Source organism: Lutra lutra, chromosome 13 (assembly GCF_902655055.1).
Source record: "Lutra lutra chromosome 13, mLutLut1.2, whole genome shotgun sequence".
Taxonomy (NCBI): domain Eukaryota; kingdom Metazoa; phylum Chordata; class Mammalia; order Carnivora; family Mustelidae; genus Lutra; species Lutra lutra.
The window spans coordinates 7,566,787-7,586,264 of NC_062290.1; the positions used below are offsets into that span (position 1 = coordinate 7,566,787).

Consider the following 19,478-nt stretch of genomic DNA (forward strand, 5'->3'; position numbering starts at 1 on the left):
CTTATATACCATATATATATATATATATATATATATATATATATATATGATGAAACTGAGAGGTGGGGTTTCATTTCATAACACGAATAAGGTAAGTTAAGCTCTAGCTCTGCTCTGATGCTTCATTAAGTGTTAATTTCATCTTACCTAATAGTTTTCTGATGTCTAGCCCAGGGTCAAGTGAAGGAAAGCTTGCCTGCTTTGTATTATTATCATTTCGTTTTTGTTTTGGGACTGGAATAATTCCACAGTTCTGTCTCTCCTACATCTGATACCTTTAGCCCACGGGATTTGAGACGGGCCTTATTAAAATGCTGCCGGACTCAGTGAGCCTCCTCGTATGCTGCAGTGGTAGGTTTAGATGTCTGGGTGTTAACGAGGTAGATGTTGATGAGAGGTATAGGTTTTCCCTGGATACATGGGGAAGATTTCGAAAACATTGTCACAGTGTCTCAAAGAAACCACAGCAACAGTAGGGGTAATTGTAAGAATTCAGAATTTTAATTTGGGAACATTTCTTAAGAAGATTTTGGATATTTTCCCATTTGCCTATGACTCGATTTTTTTTTTATTCAAACATTGTCTTCTCAGCAAGTCATACAGATGGTATATGTATTTCATGAAAGACTGACGAAACCAAAGTTATACAAGCTTATTCTTCTAGAACCTATAAGGCCAATAGCTTCGCCAATATCAGAAAATGCAAGGTTTTGGGTTTTTTCTTTTTTCTTCCTCCTTAGTGCTTTCTTATGTTGCTAAGTCAGACTTGCCCTACTCCTTCCTGTGGGTTTTTATTTTTTTCTATATTTAGTTGATATCGTTTTAGAAATAAACCCCTAGAGCCTCCATCTCCGCAGAGATCTGTTGCAAGTATCTTGAAAGGAGAGAAAATTACTTACTTGTATTTCTTGTTCTCTGCAGATATACAAACCCGGCAGGCCATCCCTTGCCTGCCCTCTGTCCTTGCCTGAGTCGGGGATAATTGGCTTGTTATTATTAGACACTATTATGGTTATTATTTTCATTTCAAAAAGACTCAAGGCAGATAGTTCAGGGCCACAGAAGGAAAGGCATATTCAGACAGATGCATACCTCCTGCTGGTAGGAAAAGTCCATGGCTTAGAAATAGAAGAGCCTTTAAAATCCGAACTGTTTTTTACTGAGGCTTAAGAACATTTTGGTAATGAAATTGCATTCACAAACTATCAGAGAGGCAGAACTACAGAGTTGTGTGTGTGTGGTTTTTTCCCCCCATGGTTCTGGCATTGTAGTAAGAATTTGGCAGTTCCACACACAGACCCTTCGTGTTCTGAAGCCAGGTGATCTCATAATTTCTGAAGTTCTGGGTGTATATTTACAAAGAGAGAAATGGGCTGGCAGACAATCAGGACATCAGGTGACACGCTGCTGCGGACACGCTGTGCTCCAAATGGGGGTCTCTCCTGGCCTAACCTGGCTTTGAATGACTACCGTTGGCTCCCCGGAAGGTGGGAAGAAGATATCACCACCTTTCTTGGGCAGACGTGGAGAAGTCATGTGGGCCATTTCTCAGCCGGTGTGTTCTGTGGTTAACAGAAGAGAACATTCCTGAGGGTCACCCAAATACTCCCTTTTTAAAGAACAAAATATATAGCTTTGATACAGTGACTTGAAAGGGGATACAGGGAACTTAGTTTTCCTACAACTGGACGATTTATACATCTTCCAGAAAGTAATAGTTTTTTGGAGCCGACCGTCAGCACTGTTTGAAAAGAATGTGTAGGGGGTCACCGGTGTGACGCTGTCCCCTTTCTCCTTAGGAAGGTTGTGGCATATCCCCAGATGCATGGAGTGGCCTGAGTATCACTGGTTAGCGCATATGCTACAGCTTCCAGACCGTAGATGTAAAGATAAATCCACAAAGGGGTCCCTCATCTGTTGTAAAATAATTAACTCGAGAACTCTGATTTTAAAAGAAGTTGAATTGGTGGTAACTTAGCAACGCGAAATCCAGCGGAGTCTGTTTTGCAACATATCTTACAGAAGTCTGAATCAGACAAAAAGTTTCCAATTAAACCACTAATTGTGTCATTTAATACTTGGCTTGTAGGGCAAAGGCCCAACATAGAGAAGATACTGAAGGAGACGTAGCATTAATCATGCAAGTCAACTGATGTTTTTCTACACCTACGACAGTAATTTCATGGCGTGCTTATCAGTATTTGGTAAAAATAGCTAGGGATTTTACCGGAAGGTCAGCAGATTTCTTACTTGTTTTGTTTTCCAGCAGATTTCGGTATTACGTGTGTGTTTTGTGCTGAAATAAATTGATTGCCTAACTGTCTACAAGTTTCCAAAACACTTAGAATAAAATCCAAGGCCTCGTCATGGCCTACAAGACCCGACATCAGCCAGGGGTGACCCCAGGCCCACTCTGGATTCTTCTCTTTGCTCCTTGTCTTCAAGGGCACGAGCCTCCCGGTTCTTCTTTGAACACATCAAGCATGGTTCTGCCTCCCAGTCTTGGCGTTTGCTCTCCTTTCTGCCGGGGAAGCTCCCACGTTCACAAGGCTCCCTTCAATCCAGTTTCCACTCCGTGATGTCCCCTCTTCAGATAACCTCGTGTAAAGTGCCTGCCCCCATCACTCTCTGACTGCTTTCCCTGATTTATTTTTTTCGCATAGGATTTATCACGGCCTCACTTTATATTTTATATCTACCTGTGGTTTTTCTCTCCAGCCGTTTCTCTTTCTAGAGTGTGAGCTCTGTTGATACCAGAATTTCCTGTGAGTCGCTCTGGAACAAGACACTGGCGCAGAGTAGGAATGCGATAATCCTCTACCCAGTGGACGAATGTAAATTCCCTTGGGAAAAAGCAGGGGGTCTCAGCAGATGTCTATAGCACTGTCAGAAGGCTACTCAATCTGAATGCTTTTCTTAGTCATTAACACGATTTCAGGGTTTTTCTATCTCAAGGAAAATATAAAGGCCTAAAACTTGAACTTAAAAAAATATTATATATAATTCATCCTATATCTGTGATATTTATCTCTGCAAAGATTTACTGACATTCAACTGACCCAGAATTTGTTTTTTTTTTTTTTACTTGTAATGTCCTCTATTGAAATAAACATATTTTAGGGGCACTTGAGTGGCTCAGTCAGTTAAACTTCTGCCTTTGGCTCAGGTCATAATCCCAGGGTTCTGGGTTCGAGCCCCACTTGGGGCTCCCTGCTCAGCGAGAAGTCTGCTTCTCTCTTTGCCCCTCCCGTCTGTTCTTGCTTTCTCTCTCTCTCTCTCTCCGGTTCTCTCCCTCTCTCTCTCAAGTAAATAAATAAAATCTTTAAAAAAAAATTTAAATACGAAAAATTAAAAAGTAAACATTTTTTAAATGAAATCAGTATGTGCTCACTTTAGAAAATCTGTGACATATTACAAATAACAAGGAAGGGCATCTGGCTGGCTCAGTCAGTAAAGACTGTTAGTCTTGATCTGTGGGTAGTAAGTTTGAGCCCCATGTTGGGTGTAGAGATTTCTTTTTTTTTTTTTTAAAGATTTTATTTATTTATTTGAGAGAGAGAGAGAATGAGAGAGAGAGCATGAGAGGAGAGAGGTTGGCGGGAGAAGCAGACTCCCTGCTGAGCAGGGAGCCTGATGTGGGACTCCATCCCGGGACTCCAGGATCATGACCTGAGCCGAGGGCAGTTTCTTAACCAACTGAGCCACCCAGGCACCCCGGCTGTAGAGATTTCTTAATAAAATATTTTATTTTTTTAAAGATTTTATTTATTTGGGAGAGAGAGAGAGAACACGAGTGAGGGGAGGGCAGAAGGAAAGAATACCCAGGAAGACTCCCACTGAGCACAGAACCCAACATGGGGCTTGATCCCACAACCCATGAGGTCAGGAGCTCAGCCAAAACCAAGAGTTGGACACTTAACTAACTGAATCACCCAGGTGCTCCGAAAATGAAATCTTTAAAAAAAAAAAAAAAACTTAACAAGAAATAAACTTACATCATTCATAATTTTAATACCTGGAAAAATAACCACTGGTGATTTGTTGGGGCTTTTTTGTGGCGATATAAAATTGGAATTCAGTTGTTTACCATAGTTTATCATCTATATTTTTCTTTCCCCTAGCATTTTTCACTTGACATTATATCTTAAGCATTTCTTGTCATTAAACATCTTCAGAAGCATAACTTTTCTTTTTAAGATTTTATTTATTTGACAGAGATAGAGGGATCACAAGTAGGTAGAGAGGCAGACACAGAGAGGAGGGGAAGCAGGCTCCCTGCTGAGCAGAGAGCCCTGTGCAGGATCGATCCACGGACCCTGAGATCATGACCTGAGCCGAAGGCAGGCATTTAACCCACTGAGCCACCCAGGCGCCCCCAGAAGCATAACTTTTATAATGTCCTCACAATATCCAATATCACATGTATATCTCACACATTATTTAAACATTTACCTTTTCCCCTATTCTTAAGCATTTAGGTGGGTTTTGGCATTGTGATACAATGATAAAAAATACTGTAATCTTTGCATGAAATTTCTCCTGTATCTTTAGACACATTCTGGTAAAAAGGTTTGAACTTTCTGAAGTGATTAACACTGTGTTAATGAAGTGTGCTAGCTCAGAGCTAATAATTTCTCATTTACTTAAGGGTAGGATTTTTTTTTTTTAACTACAAGACAATTGTCCTGTTAAATAGACTCCTATATATCTTACTTCTTTAACTTGACATAATATCTATCATAGACACCTTTCTGAGTTACTACCTTTATGTCTGGTTTTTCCTCGTTTCTTTAAACCGCACACAGTTTGTATATGAATGAGCCATAATTTGTAATTCGTTTAATCAACATCAACTGATCCCTCCTAGTTTCTCAGTGGGATAAATTTGCTACAGTTAAAATTTACCTTTGTTCATTTGCATAAATTTTGGAATTAGAATTGGTAGGTCAAAGGTTTTCTGCATTTTTAATTGTGATAAATATTGCCAAATTTCTCTTCCAAACAGAAGTTTCATGAATTTATACTTGTGAAAACAGTAAATGAGAATTCTTTTCCCGTCTTCTCTGTAACACTGGACCTCCTCCTCTCTTACAGTATGATAAATGATATTTGGTATTTTACTTTAATTGGTAATTTTTGAAATTTTGAATAGGAGTACTCATTTTTAAAAAATTTTTTTTAGCCATTTGTCTTCTCTGGGACATATTATAAATATTTGCTGCCTTCAATAAGTGATGCAATTAGGAGCAAATTTCTGCCTCTCTCTGACTTGATTTTTCAAAATTCTTTATTTCATATGATCAAGTTTGGATCAGTAGAGGTAAAAATGTTATGCAACATTTTATTATTTTCATGTTGTGTTTGCTTTTGCTCTTTTAAGTAGAGGTTTCTCTGCCTTTTTAGATTTTTCCATAGAAAAATAATTTTTTATTTTCAAATATATAGAATTTTGTTTGTTTCTAGAATTTATATGTAGAATTTTATATCCATTTATAGAATTATAAACAGAATTTTATGTGTGTGGCATATGAATGAAAGAATCTGTTTTTAGTAGTTCACTTACGGAGTTCTAAACTTGAGCTTTCGCTAAGGTGTTTGAGTCTAAGGACTTATTCACTAGAACTATGGTGTATGATAATGAATATATTATTAACTCTAATATATGTAGTGCTGTGGTAATGGATAATTCTTTTAATTCCAATATAACCAACATACAGCGTTATATTAGTTTCAGGTGTACAATATAGTGATTCAGTAATCCTATACCTTACTCAGTGCTCACCATGATAATGTACTCGTAATCCCCATCACCTATTTCACCCATGCCCCCCACTTACCTCCCCTCTAAAAAACCATCAGTTCTCTATAGTTAAGAGTCCGCTTTTTGGTTTGTCTCTTTTCTCCTTTGTTCGTTTGTTTTGTTAAATTCCACATATGAGTGAAATCATACGGTATTTGTCTTTCTCTGACTAACATTTCACTTAGCATTTTAATCTCTAGATCATCCCTGTCATTGCAAATGGTAAGATTTCATTCTTTTTATGGCTGAATAATAGTCAATGTATGTATATATGACACATCTTCTTTGTCCATTCATCTGTCAATGGGTGGACACTCGGTGCTTCCATAATTGAGCTACTGTAAATAACGTTGTAATAAACATACGGTGCATATATCTTTTCAAGTTTGTGTCTTCATATTCTTTGGGTAAATACCCAGTAGTGGGATTACTAGACCATCTGGTGATTATATTTGTAGTTTTTTGAGGAACCTCTGTACTGTTTTCCACAGTAGTTGCACCATTTTATATTCCCACCAACAGTGCTTGAGGGTTCCTTTTTCTCCACATCTTTGCCAACACTTGTTATTTCTTGTGTTTTGACTTTAGCCATTCTGACCGAGTGAGGTGATAACCTCATTGTGGATTTGATTTGTATTTCCCTGATGATGAATGATGTTGAGCATCTTTTCATGTGTCTGTTGGCCATCTGGATGTCTTCTTTGGAGAAAAGTCTGTTTGTGTCTTCTGCCTATGTTTTAATTGGATTGTTGTGTTTTGTGTGTGTATGTGTGTGTATTGAATAATATAAGTTCTTTATATATTTTGGATACTAACCCTTTTTTGGATATGTCTTTGCAAATATCTTCTCCCATTCAGTAGGTTGTCTTTTAGGTTTTTTTTTTTTTTATTGTTTCCTTTGCTGTGCAGAAGCTTTTTATTTTGAAGTAGTCCCAATAGTTTATTTTTGCTGTTGTTTCCCTTGCCTCAAGAGACATATATAGAAAAATGTTGCTATAGCCAACATCAGAGAAATTAGTAATGGCTAGTTTTCTTAAGATCTCACATACATTATCTCATTTGATCTATACTAACCTTGAACCTTAAAATGTTGAATGGCATGCTTAAAATTAAGATCACATTGTGGTTAACATGAGTCAGTCTCACTCTTAACTCCTGCTTTTTCTTTTTCTTCTTAGTAAATAAATCCACTAATGGGAGGTCCCCTGCCATCATCATATAATAACCTCCTGTTCTTGTTGCTATAACCGAGAATGAGAAGCTCATCTTCTCCTGTTTTGTATATTATATTTAAGTAGTCAGTCTGTTCATTCATAAGTTTATTTCACATCCTTGAAATAATCATGTAAGTTAGGTAAGAACAAAAATGTAGCTTTTATTTTCACCCAAGAAGAAAAGCAATCTCAGGGAAATGATTTGTTTTAAGTCGACAGTGAGTTAACAAAGAGCCAGAATCAGAATGTAGGGTTTAGAGTTTCACATGTACCATGATCATCTGCCACTTGCCAAACTGAATGTATAGAATTTGATATATTAATAGCTTCTACATAAATAAAGTTGACAATGAAACCGAAAACAGAAGTACAGTCTTTTTCCATCTGCCTGACATTTTACAATTCTTCATTGCAAAACAGGCTTTAGGATATCAGCCTATCCATTTGTGAGATCCTATTTCTTCCACCTATCGGAGAATATAATGGCTGTTTTAATTCTCCTAGGCCAAAAATCTCTAGAAAAGACCACGAAATGAGAGTGATAAGAAACACACACACACACATACTCACCCCACTCTGACTCTAAGTTAGAAATATTAAGGAGGTTTGAAGTATGAGGGTAAGATCCAAGACCAGTGTATCTTCAGTGAGGACAAAATTTTATTTAGGACTGGTTTCCATTTAAAATATAGTAGAGTATGTTGTTATTATTAATAATATTCATATTTTGGTATCATATTTTATAAATTCACATTTTTATAAATTTATAAATTCACATTTTATGCATTTCTTAATTAATTTTATTATACTTATTTCTAATGGAAAATCAGCTTAATTTAAATGGACATCAGTAAGAAACTGGGATCAATTAATAAAGTTGCCTTCCAATAAGATCTGCAGGGATCCCTGTACATACTCTCATTCTCTATTGCCACATCTGGGAGCGTTACTACTGAGTATGTTTTGTAATCTCTGTATGGCACAAATACCTGTTTCTTCCGAAGTGTACATCCAAAGTCATCACTGGGACGTGGTGACGCATTGTTTACCCATCAATAAGATTTTCACTTTGAGTGTTTCATATGGTAGTGATTGGAATTGCGAATCTGTCAATAATCTTTTTTATTTAGTTCTGGTCCCCTCTGTGAGAGAGACAGAATCAGAAGACTCAGCCATGACAATAAAATGTTTTTTCTCGGTGAAAACCTGACTAGATCTGGTCAGGATCTAACGAAAACTCATGAAGGGGTACCTCTTTACCACCCTGTTTAAATGAGAGGAGCCGACTGCTTTTGGTCATGAAATTAGTCCTTGGCAAGTTGTGTAGTACCCCAGCCTTTTAGACCCTCTGACTTAACTTCTTTTAGGAGGGAAAGTAGGTTGAACTCTCATCCTGTCACTAATATTGGCTGCATATATGTCTTCTCTCTCGAAACAGCTCAATGGTTATTCGGGACTTAACCTTACGCAGCGCTGCTAGCTTCGGCTCCTTCCATCTGATCCGTCTGCTCTACGATGAGTACATGTTCTACTTAGTAGAACATCGTGTTGCTCAGGCAACAGGAGAGACACCCATCGCGGTTATGGGCGAGGTAAGAGAGTCCAGAAGAGCTGTGACTCACGGGGCTTTGACAAAAGAACCTGAATTTTGTTTTAATTTGAATATATTATTGATTGATGAAAGCAATGAAGGCCCTGAGGGGCTGTGGAGTTATTGGGGGGGGGGGTCCTTAAATCCTTCTGTTTGTGTGTATTCTCTTAACTTGAAAGAGTCCAGAATTATAAATTACATTATGTGAACGTTCATGGTATGGTTCAATATATTATAAAGGTGTCTGCTTGAGAGAAAACTTTGAGAATCACTGGACTGAAAAAAACCCTTATGGAACGGGAAGTAAGAAGATTGATGTTGCTGATAAGGCAAAGGGCTAGGAATGTAGAGAAGAGACTAAATACGTATTTTTGTAGGCTCTTTGTCCAAGTGCCCAGGAACGAAAGAAATGATTCTGTTTCAGAAGGATAGTAACGATGACAATGGTGCCAAAAGCTTATGTTTTGGGAGCACTGACTATGTGCCAGGCACAGCTCGAAGTCCTTTCTATGTAACAAAGCTCTGGACGCTTTCCGAGACAAGCACAGCTCTACCCTGGTTTACAGATGAGTATCTGAGGTTGATGTAAAAAGCAAAGGACCCAGATGAAATGTTTATGTAGCTTTGGTGGGTGGTGGAGACTGTCTCAAGTACTCAGACTCTGGTTTTCAAATCAGGCTTCTCACTGCTGAAGCTATGAAGAAGAAAACATTCTCTTCATAGTTCTTAGATAGAAAATAAAACTGTATTGCTTTGAACGCGTGTCAGAAAGCTAACACTTTGAAGTACATTTACACAAGGAGTGGTGAACACGAGGAGGGATGGGTGCAAATGCTCAAGTGAATGTCCGCCATCTCGTTTTGTTGTCCTGAACTGGGGGTTCTTCAGATCTTGCTAGATTATAAATATCAGGCAATACTACAAATTACCCAAAGCAGTAAAGAAGACAGGTTCATTTTGAAGCTGTGTGTATGTGGTTATTTAAGTTTTAGAAAATCCAAGTAAGTATTAGATGCTTTTTCTAGTTTAATAAATATGATAATAAAGGGATAAATTAAAAATATATTAAAATACCTCAAGATGCTTTGTAAGTATTCTACTATCAATAAAATCCATGTCAGACATCTTCAATAGGTTGGGCAAAAGGTTCCCCTTTCCCTCTTTAAAATCCCTCTCGTGTGTTGATCTGTACGTGTTTGTGTGATGTTCTCAGTAGTGATTGTGCTTAAATCATGCCAGTTACATGTACATACATTCTATGTGCAAGATGAAGCAAGGATCACTGTAGCTTTTAGACAACAGGCAGGACCAAAACAATCTAGACTTTTCTTAGACTTGGCCTTCCTTTAGAGCCTCTTGCAGTGGTTGTCTTACAAACGCCCAGTGGGCATGTAGATTAAGTACTTCAGAACTTATCAAGTCAGGGCTCCCAACTTTAGAAACAGACTTGCCTTCCGGTATATTTAACCCATTTGCCAACCCCCTCATCTATTCTGGGACTCCTTTAACAAGTGGTCAGCATAGTGATAGCAGGGGTTCTAATGAGTACCAAGAGGCTAATCCTGATGTGTGGTCTTGGCTTCCCTTGCATCTCAAGAGCACAAAGGCTGTGGGCAGGAGCTGGTCACCCAGCATGAGGGCTCAGCACGCCCCCTGCTTGTTGGTGCGGGCAGTGCTGGCTCACCAGGGTGAAGATGGTCTCATAGTCAGTACTGCTGATTGACTGTGCCTGTAGGCATTCTTTTGTTTTTGTTTTTGTTTTTTTTACTTTATGAGTGTGACACATTCCCCCAAGAGGTGAAGATATAATAAGAATAAAATCTCTATTAGAAAATAAGGTATAAAATACCTTCTGGAAGACCTAAGATCTAAGAGCATCTCTTGATTTCTTTGCTTACTCTCTCCTTACCCAATTTATAAGACCATCCTTTGAGCTGTCTCTACTCATCCATTATTCAACCCCGGCCAATCAAGGCTCGTTTTATAGCTTTGTTCTCTCCATACAACAACATTGATGGCAACGTTGAGGGCCTTGTATATCTGTTGGCCACTGCAGATCTGGAGATCGTGGTCATATTATCATATCTAAAATTTCTTGATTCCTGGGAAGAAGAGAAGGAAATTCAGGAAAACAGAAGGCTATTTTCACATGTGTCTCTCCCTTGTTATCCTGTGGCTACCCTAGAATTCAGATTGGAGGTCAAAAGGGCTTTTGCAAGTTGAGGCTCAGTTGCTTTCGCCCCTTAGGCGATTCCCCCTTCCAGACACCAAGTCCAGAAGTGCCCGTGTACATGGCGGGAGCAACACCTTGGGCTCAAATCCATTGAAATCCATAAAGGTCACCATTACCCTCAGTTGGAGCCACTGGTTTTCAACCATCAGTAACGACAGCAAACATGATAATAGTTCTTAGTCTTATTGAGAGCTTGTTATGTACTTAATGAAATCAAACTCTTGATGTGTCTACTAATGGCTCTTTCTCAGTAACCGGTACCACATTCTCCCTGCTGATCATGCTGGACATCTGAGCACTATCTTTTACCTGACTCTTGTCCAGACCCCTATGTCCCCCCAATTACTAAGTCTGCTCTTCCCCAGACCTCCCAGAGTGCAGTCAGTATCATGTTATGAAAGTGCAGAGTAGGCTGTGTCACCCCTACTGAAAACCCATCCATGGTATTCTCTCCTGTTAGTGAAGGAACAAAATTCTCTCCTTGGTACACAAGGTCATGCTCGATCTGGCCCTGCCCCTCAGATTAACCTCAGCCTCCCTCTTCCTATTCCATTTGCTGCCATCACAGTGGTCTTTTCTCTGTTCTTGTTCGCCAAGCTTTGCTCGTCATTGGACCACTGTGTAAATCGTTTCTAGCCGGGACTTTCTGCCCAACTCCCCTTGCCCATTCTAACTCCTACTTCACATCTGAAATATCAGTTCCTCAGGGGGCTCCAATTCCTCCAAACTACCTCACATACCCCATTCTCTCTGATCTGTACTTTAACTTTTCATTCTAGAACCTGCGCTATACTAGTCACATGGTTCTTTGTATGATACGTGTAAGTAAAGATTTAACGCCCTGGAAATAATAGAGGACTTTGAGTCAGGAGGATTCAATTCTCCTGGTAGTTCTGTCATTTGCAGTGGTATAATCTTGGGTGAATCATGTTCACTGATGTTGTGTCTTAGACTTATCTCTGAAATTAATTTATTCATTCATGTAACAGGTATTTCTTACATACCTACTGTAGACCAAGTGCTATAATAATTAGGTTATAGTAATGAACCAAGTGGATATTGGCCCTGCATTCAAGAAGCTTGCATTTTAGTAGGGGAGTCATATGTACTAGATGTTCACATAACTGTGGAGCTACAGAATTAGAGATATAGGAATACGCGAAGCATGAGGCCTTAAGCTAGCCTGGGAGTGCCAGGGAAGGCTCCCCCCGGCAGGGATGTTTGAAGTGAGATCGAAAGGGCAAAAAGGTTAGCTATGTGAATTGTGAGAATTGTGGTAAAGGGACACGGAGACATGCACACAGGTCCTGCCTGAATGGAAGGGAGTATGGCCAAGGGGAAGTTTCTGTGGAAAATGTGAGGGTCAAACAACCTCAAATTCAGTAGACAGGAGGTAGAATTGGATGAGGAAAGAAAGCCAGAAACTTCAAGTGAAACCTGCATTCACATACCATTTATGTGCTGGGCACTGTTCTAAGTGTTTTATGTAGATTAACTTAATAATTCATGACAACTCAATGAATATTGTTATCCCTGTATAAAACCGTACGTATTTTTTTAAAGATTTTATTTATTTATTTGACAGACAGAGATCACAAGTAGGCAGAGAGGCAGGCAGAGAAAGAGGAAGGGAAGCAGGCTCCCCGCTGAGCAGAGCCCGATATGGGGCTTGATCCCAGGACCCTGGGATCACGACCTGAGCTGAAGGCAGAGGCTTAACCCACTGAGCCACCCAAGCACCCCAAAACCGGATGTATTTTACAGATAATGACATGAGACACAGAACCATCAAGTAGCTCGCTAAGGTCACACAGCCACTAATGGTGCAAAATCAGACTTCAAAACCAAGCAGACTGGCCCCCAAATTCTTGGTGTTAATCCCCCACGCTTATCACCTGCTGCAGGATGGGGGATGGGAGCAGGAACTGTTGTGAAGTCAGACACAGACTTGGCCAGACGTTGGTTTTGCCTTATGGGTGCTTTACTTGGGAGAGGTGGCAGCCAGTCAACTAGGTCCAGAAGCAAGGGGAAAAGTTTTCCTTTTAAAGTGACTTAGGGATCATTAGTGTACCTTCATTAATGAGAAATCAACAAATAAATTTTAATTTTACAACTGTTTACATTATTTGAGCAGGCAGGAGAGACCAATCCATGTTTTACATATAAGCCCAGATACAACGGTACAAAACTACTATTTTTTGCATTCCCTGTTACACTACCATAAATCCGTTGTTGGCATAAAGACTGCCATGTCAGAGCGCCCCTCAAAAGAAACAGAAACAGAATCCCACCCCATGTGTTTTCATCTAAATGTCAGTCCACTGTCACAGTAATGCTGACTAGTAAGTTATTCAAAGCACGTGCAAGTCCAGAGTTTCGTGGTTAAGTTTTTTGCCTGGATGATAAAAAGGAAACAGTTTATTTGCTGCTAAAATTATGTAATTTTTTTGGAACTTTAATACTATAAATACACACAGAGACTCTCTGGGAGTGGAGAAATTTTAAGAGTAGGAATAAAATAAACAAGTTGCATCTGTTTGCACACCTGTTAAATGAAAATTTTAAAAAATCAGGGCTTTCTGTACAGCCCTGACGAGAAAAATTGAGCAGGAAACTATCCTATTATTTGAATTTTATGATTATTTGGAGTCTCTCTGGAAGTTTATTTCCTTAAAATAGGCATAGTCCATTAAAATATTCAGCTGAGTCTATAAATTTTGGTGGCTGCATAAAATGATTTTCTGTGATAAATATTTTTGTGTTTAACTTATTCAATATATTTATAAATTCTCTGTCATAATTTAATTACATTTATTTAATATTACGTCTAAGCCAACTACTTAGCCAATTTTTTGAAATGAAAAGTAGGACCCGAAAAGTGCTTCGGTGGTTCAGATATGAATAGCAATATAAAAAAGATGATATTTTAGTCATACTTTTTAGGGGAAAAAAAATGGAAGAACCCTTAAGAATATACCATCAAAAGAAAAATGTCTTGAATTTATCAGAGTTGATGTACTCAAAGTAAAAGGGGGGAAAAAAAAGATCTTCAAAACCTAAAAATTGGACCAGAGCAATAATAATTCTGAAGGCAAGCTTTTAGGGTAAGAGTTGAGTGAAAAAGTTCCATTTGGTAGAAGTAGAATCAAGATAAATAAGCACGGATTCTTAAGGTAAAATCAAACTAATGAGAAATAGATTTCAGTGAGTCCTACAATCTAGTGCAACTAGGGAATACGCTGAAAATGGACCTGTGGAATGATAGATTAGTTATAGGATATTTTAAAATGAATGGATCATATCTGAAGTTAAAATCATCTGCAGAAAAAAAGCCATCTTGGAACAGCAGCAGTTTAGAAAATTTAACAAATACTTGGTGAAAGCTATACCGTTTATTATTATACTAAAGCTTATTGATATTCCTAAATTTTTCTAATTAATTAACATTGAGGAATTGAGGAATTGCCTTGTGACAATCATGATACTAGGTGTTTTGCATTCTTATTTAATATTCACTAAAACCTTGAAAGCCATGTGTGAGTGTTCCCATTTCACCCATGAGAAAAACAGGTTGAAAATTTCCCCAACGCCAGAATTAGGAAGCAGTAGAAAGTAGAACTGTGTCGTTCCAAGGCGCCACATGGGTTCGGTCCACGTTTTCATTTTTCACCGTATAAATTGTTTGTAGACAGATTCAAATGGGGACTCATTTATTTCCGTCTGCACTGTTCAGCTTCCCCAACACACGCGTACTCACGATTACACACACACCAGATGCAAGCATGTAAGCTTCATCCTTTTGTTCTAGGGTCTCTTTCCTCTGCATCACGGGATGCATCTTGATCGTCCTACCACACTTTCCCTTCCCACTTTTTGTTCCTTAGACGTCTAGGACGTGCCGACGAACTAGAAAACGAGTCTAGGCCAATGGCAGTTGGAAAGCTCAGTGTACTGGGAAACACCATCAACAACAAATTACACCCATCAGCTCCTCTGTACCTACCCGCAGACCAGACCTAAGTCAAAATCATTGTTTTGGAATTTGTAGTCTGCTTTTAGCTGTAAATCTGTAAATCTGCCCCCTACATGAGCACACTCCTGCCAACTTGAAAATAAATTTCTCAAAGTGATCTCCTGGAGGAGAGACATGGAAGGCCCTTCTTGTACACCGTCATCCTCCAAGTTCCTAAGAACTGGCTTTCTAGAAGCTCTCATTTTCCCTCCTCGTCCCTGGTTTGTCTTTCTGTTCCTTTCTCTCTCTGTGTTTGAGAAAAGCACCCAGGGACTCAGCTGCCCAGGGCCACAACCCTTTCCAGCTCTGGGATCCTTGCTCATTAGCCACCTGTCCTTGGTTTCCTTCCTGCTAGCTCTGGGCGATCACCTCCTCTCCTCCGCTCTTCAGGGAGTGGACTTCTGCCTGTAACTGTGGTCTAACCTCAGTCCTGTAGGTGCTCAAACAATACTCATTCCAGAAAGCAAGTACAAAACAATGATGGAAAGACAGACTACCAATTTGTAGGCCCTCTCGTTGGATTTCATGATTGACATACTGGATTCTTTTATCAGGAAAATATAACTCAGAGACCCAGAAGTGCTCCTTCTCCCCCAGGATGTGTCTGTCCACATTTCTGGGACCTTCTCTGTCGAATTAGGCCTTCCTAAGTGCTTTCAACTAGAGGTTAGCTTTCCTAAAGAGTTTGGAAATGGGGAAAGAGTATAAAAGAGTTGAAGATTTTTTTTTTTAAGATTTTATTTATTTATTTGACAGAGAGACAGTGAGAGAGGGAACACAAGCAGGGGGATTGGGAGAGGGAGAAGCAGGCCTTGCACTGAGCAGGGAGCCTGATACGGAGCTCGATCCCAGAACACTGGGATCATGACCTTAGCCAAAGGCAGACGCTTAATGACTGAGCCACCCAGATGTCCCAAAAGAGTTGAAGAATTCTTACCATACTTCAAGAACTGAAATGGTCACTGGACACATCGGGAAAAAAATCTCAGCACACTGTTCTCTTCAGGAAAGTCCACCCCTGGGCTCTTTGCTTAGGGAAGAGTTAGCCTGGTATCCCCAGCCTCAGAGCGAGCTACTTGTAGATTCTGGGGCAGAGAGTAAGCGTGACAGCTCCCTCTGCTGGCCTCTTCATGGCACTCACGTCATCGCCTGCCCTGCCCAGGTGGCTTCTAGCCTTGTCATTGTATTTCTGGTAGTTTCGCTCACAAACAGGTGGCCGTGGTGGTTCCTGGTCCTTGGATAAAGAAGTTGCTCTTGTTGGAGACCACAAGTTCCTTGAGTCACAGGAGCTGTTTCCTGCGATTCACCCTTGCTGTATACAATAATACACTTGTGTAAATGTGAGAGATTCTCTATGAGTACATGGGTCAGGTGTTTTGATACTACACTCACTTCAAACCTGATTCACACTACTGGGTCTAAAGAGAACATGTTTCTCTACCCCCACCCCCACTGCCGGTCCAGTTAATAATTTCTGAAAAAGAGAGGTGGTATAATTATCAAGAAGTGTGCCTCTCACATAATCAACCAAGGCCAAGGTCTCCTCCTAGATGAGGACCATGGCCTCGAATGAAACCTGTCTTAAGTTAGGCGTGCCAGCGTTCTTTCTTTTTAACCCATGGTTTCATTTGCGTAAAGGATATGCTGCCAGGCTGAACCCTAATATGTTCAGGGCCTGTGGTACCCCATGTCCAAACATTTCAAAAGCATTGAGTCAAAGTATAAGCAAAATCGATTCCATCCACCTTGGTTGATAAGTATGTCTTGATCACAACTTAGAAGGCTGTGTTTAAATGTAAAATTCTCAGGCTCCTCCTAGGCCCATGGCAGCAAATAATGACATGGATATCCCCAGCCTTTGGCCCCAGACCACTTGTATTTATCCCTCCCCATCCTATGCTGTGAATAGTCAGTGTTTAGGTTTTATCCACCCTTAGAAAACTGCTGCTCCTCGTTGGCTCTCCCTTCTCTCTTGTGAAGGGAGGACTTGGAAAAGAAATCTGCACAGGCCGGGAGGGGGACTCAGGGAGTCCAGACATCTTAGAGAGCAAGAGTATGGCCTGCGGGGTGGGAGGGACACAAAGGCTCCAAGAAAACACGTCCACTTGGCCCAGTGATGGCCTGAAGGGAGGGCCCCAGCCACAGGAAAGCCAAGGCAGGGCTCTCCAGAGTGTGGGGCTCAGGACGGAAGCCCTTCTCGGCTCAGCCGAATGGTACCATTGTATATTCCTGTTGTTGAAATGACTTTTTCCTTCAAGAGGAACTCGGGCTTAGATTCTTTCTTCATTGCGTGCGTCCTCACTCATGAGAGGTTCCTAGAGATTTTGAAACAGCATAAAGGCACATGCTTGGCTGTGTTCCCAGGGGACAGAGGGGAACAAAAAAGCCTGAAGGCTCAGACTTGTGATGGAAGTCTGCAGTCTGTGGAGAGGACAGCCGACATCACACGCGGCCATTCCGAAGGAGGAGGACCACCAGCAGCTGGAGGGCCCAATTTGCTTTGGTTTGCAGCAAGCCAGCAGAAATCTCAGCCATCTTAGCAGGCTTTGATAGAACTAGTTGGGAATGCTTGGGGAGATACATTTATAGAAAGAAAAATCACCAAGGAACGCAGGATTTTACCAAATGGAACATGATTAGCATTCCTTGCAAATTTTATAAAATTGGAAATCACTTTAAAATCCACAACTGTTTGTCCTCAGTTGTGAAACCCTCCACTAAAGCTAAATGTAAAATTATTCGATTAACTTGGTTCTCATTTGGAAGACATTTCAAGAAAATTAACTAATGCTCTGAAATCCCTCATGACTGACATTTCAAGACCTTTCTGTCCGTGGAGAGATTATATTTGATTGCCTTCTACTCCAGATTAGATTTTTAAATACTGATTTGGCACTGACAATCCAAGGAACAGTGTGTACAATTAGACCATCATGTTTTTCACATGATGAGCTTAGAAGTTGAAGTTCATAAAACAGATAATATAAAGGCATGTGAAAGCTTTAATGAAACTATAGGGCCAGGGGGAAAAGTAGCCTCTAGACAGTTTTTGAGTGTTGAGTCCTATGATTCATGGAATTACAAAGAATCCAACAGCATTCTTTGGGATGGAGCCCAACTGGTAATCAGAGGCAAACTAATTCAATGCTTTGTGAAAACACAGTCAACAAAACAGAATGCAGAAGTAAGTCAATTAGAAAAAAGAAATGGCAGTATTAGAGAAGACGTAAAAACAGAATTAGACGATCATAGCTAGACTTGTATCAAATTTTAACTAGTAGGAATGACTAGTTAGGAAAGAACTTGTGACATGGGGAAAAAGTATTGTATATTCAGTTCCTATATATGTGTAATTTATTTCACATTTAAGAGTAAAAATAAGTCCCAAAGAGACATCTTATTCCAACTACGAGGTAGAAACCACTTCAGAAGAATTTTACAGTTTCCTGTTCTTACTGCCTTTGACAGCTTAAAGATTTTTTTTCCTAGAGCAAACAATTCATTGGCAGAAACTGGAAAAATGTACACAGACACACAGACACGCACACGCATGTGCACACACTCACACACACATACACTTTCTTCCCGACATGCATGTATCAAAACTTACCACCGCTGGCAAGACCAGTCTGCAAGTATGACATCAGGGCATCGCTTTATTCTGAACCTACGGAAAGGCTACTCCTAAGAGTAGTCGAGGCCCCCAAATGACTGGTCTTTTCTAGTTGAAACTTCCAACTCTTTGGCCTATCCGCTGCTATTGTCCATAGCTGCCCCCTTCCCTGTCAGCAGGAATGTCTGGGGTCACATGTAAAGTTTAGGTATTATGTGCCAACTGGGGTCACTGCCTTCAGCTAAGCATCTGCCGTCATCTCCGCATCCGGCTCTGGCTGCCAGCGTCTATGCAGCATAGATCCTACAGAACCACTGGGTAGTGCTGATACAAGAAAGCCTTCTGAGGGCTTAGGGGTTGCCTGTGGTGCCGTTGGGTGGCACGAGTTAATCCTCATGAAATTGTCCAAAGACCAGTACATACCGTATTTCTTAGTGTCTAACTAAACAGTAGAGTTGGGCCTCCATTTGGACATGAGGCTTAGGGCAATTCTGGCCCCACGGCCCAGTAGCTCTTGGTTTCCTCAATTTCAGTGTCCATTTTTGTCTCGAATGACTTCCCTGTATATATGTCACACACAACTTTGAGCTCTGTGATCCTGGTAAACTTTTTGTATCCATGTGGGATTCCAACGAGCTTAGAACTTGCAATGCATGCTGTAAGAGCCTTTCAGACTGGTAGAAAGTCGTAGATAAAATTCAAAGTCTGTGAATGAGAAATGCAGCACAAATGCGGAGTTGAATATTCGCAACATGACCATGAAGACTACAGGAGTTAGCTGTCTGACCCTTGGCTGAAAAATGTTTGCCAACCCCTGTTCTAGACTGTACACGGTCCTATTTTGTGATGCCCCCAGGGAAATCAGTTAGGCATTTTTGTGCATGGTAGCTTGCTTGGTGGACATGGTGATTCTCGATGCGGACAGCTACTGCTTCAATGAGCAAACGGAACGTGGGTGCACAGTTGCGTGTGTGCGTGTGATCGCGTCTATAAATCTGTATCTACCTGTAAATCT

At 40.3% G+C, this 19,478-nt stretch overlaps 1 protein-coding gene across 9 annotated transcripts in view; it reads left to right on the top strand.

The window, feature by feature from the left end:
- Positions 1–19,478, top strand: part of RFX3 (regulatory factor X3) — a 290,084-nt gene that overhangs the window by 257,856 nt on the left and 12,750 nt on the right. For all 9 annotated transcript variants that reach the window (XM_047699486.1, XM_047699480.1, XM_047699483.1 and 6 more), the window contains one exon: positions 8,453–8,606. In XM_047699486.1, the coding sequence (XP_047555442.1) occupies positions 8,453–8,606 (154 nt within the window). The remainder of the gene's footprint in view (positions 1–8,452; positions 8,607–19,478) is intronic.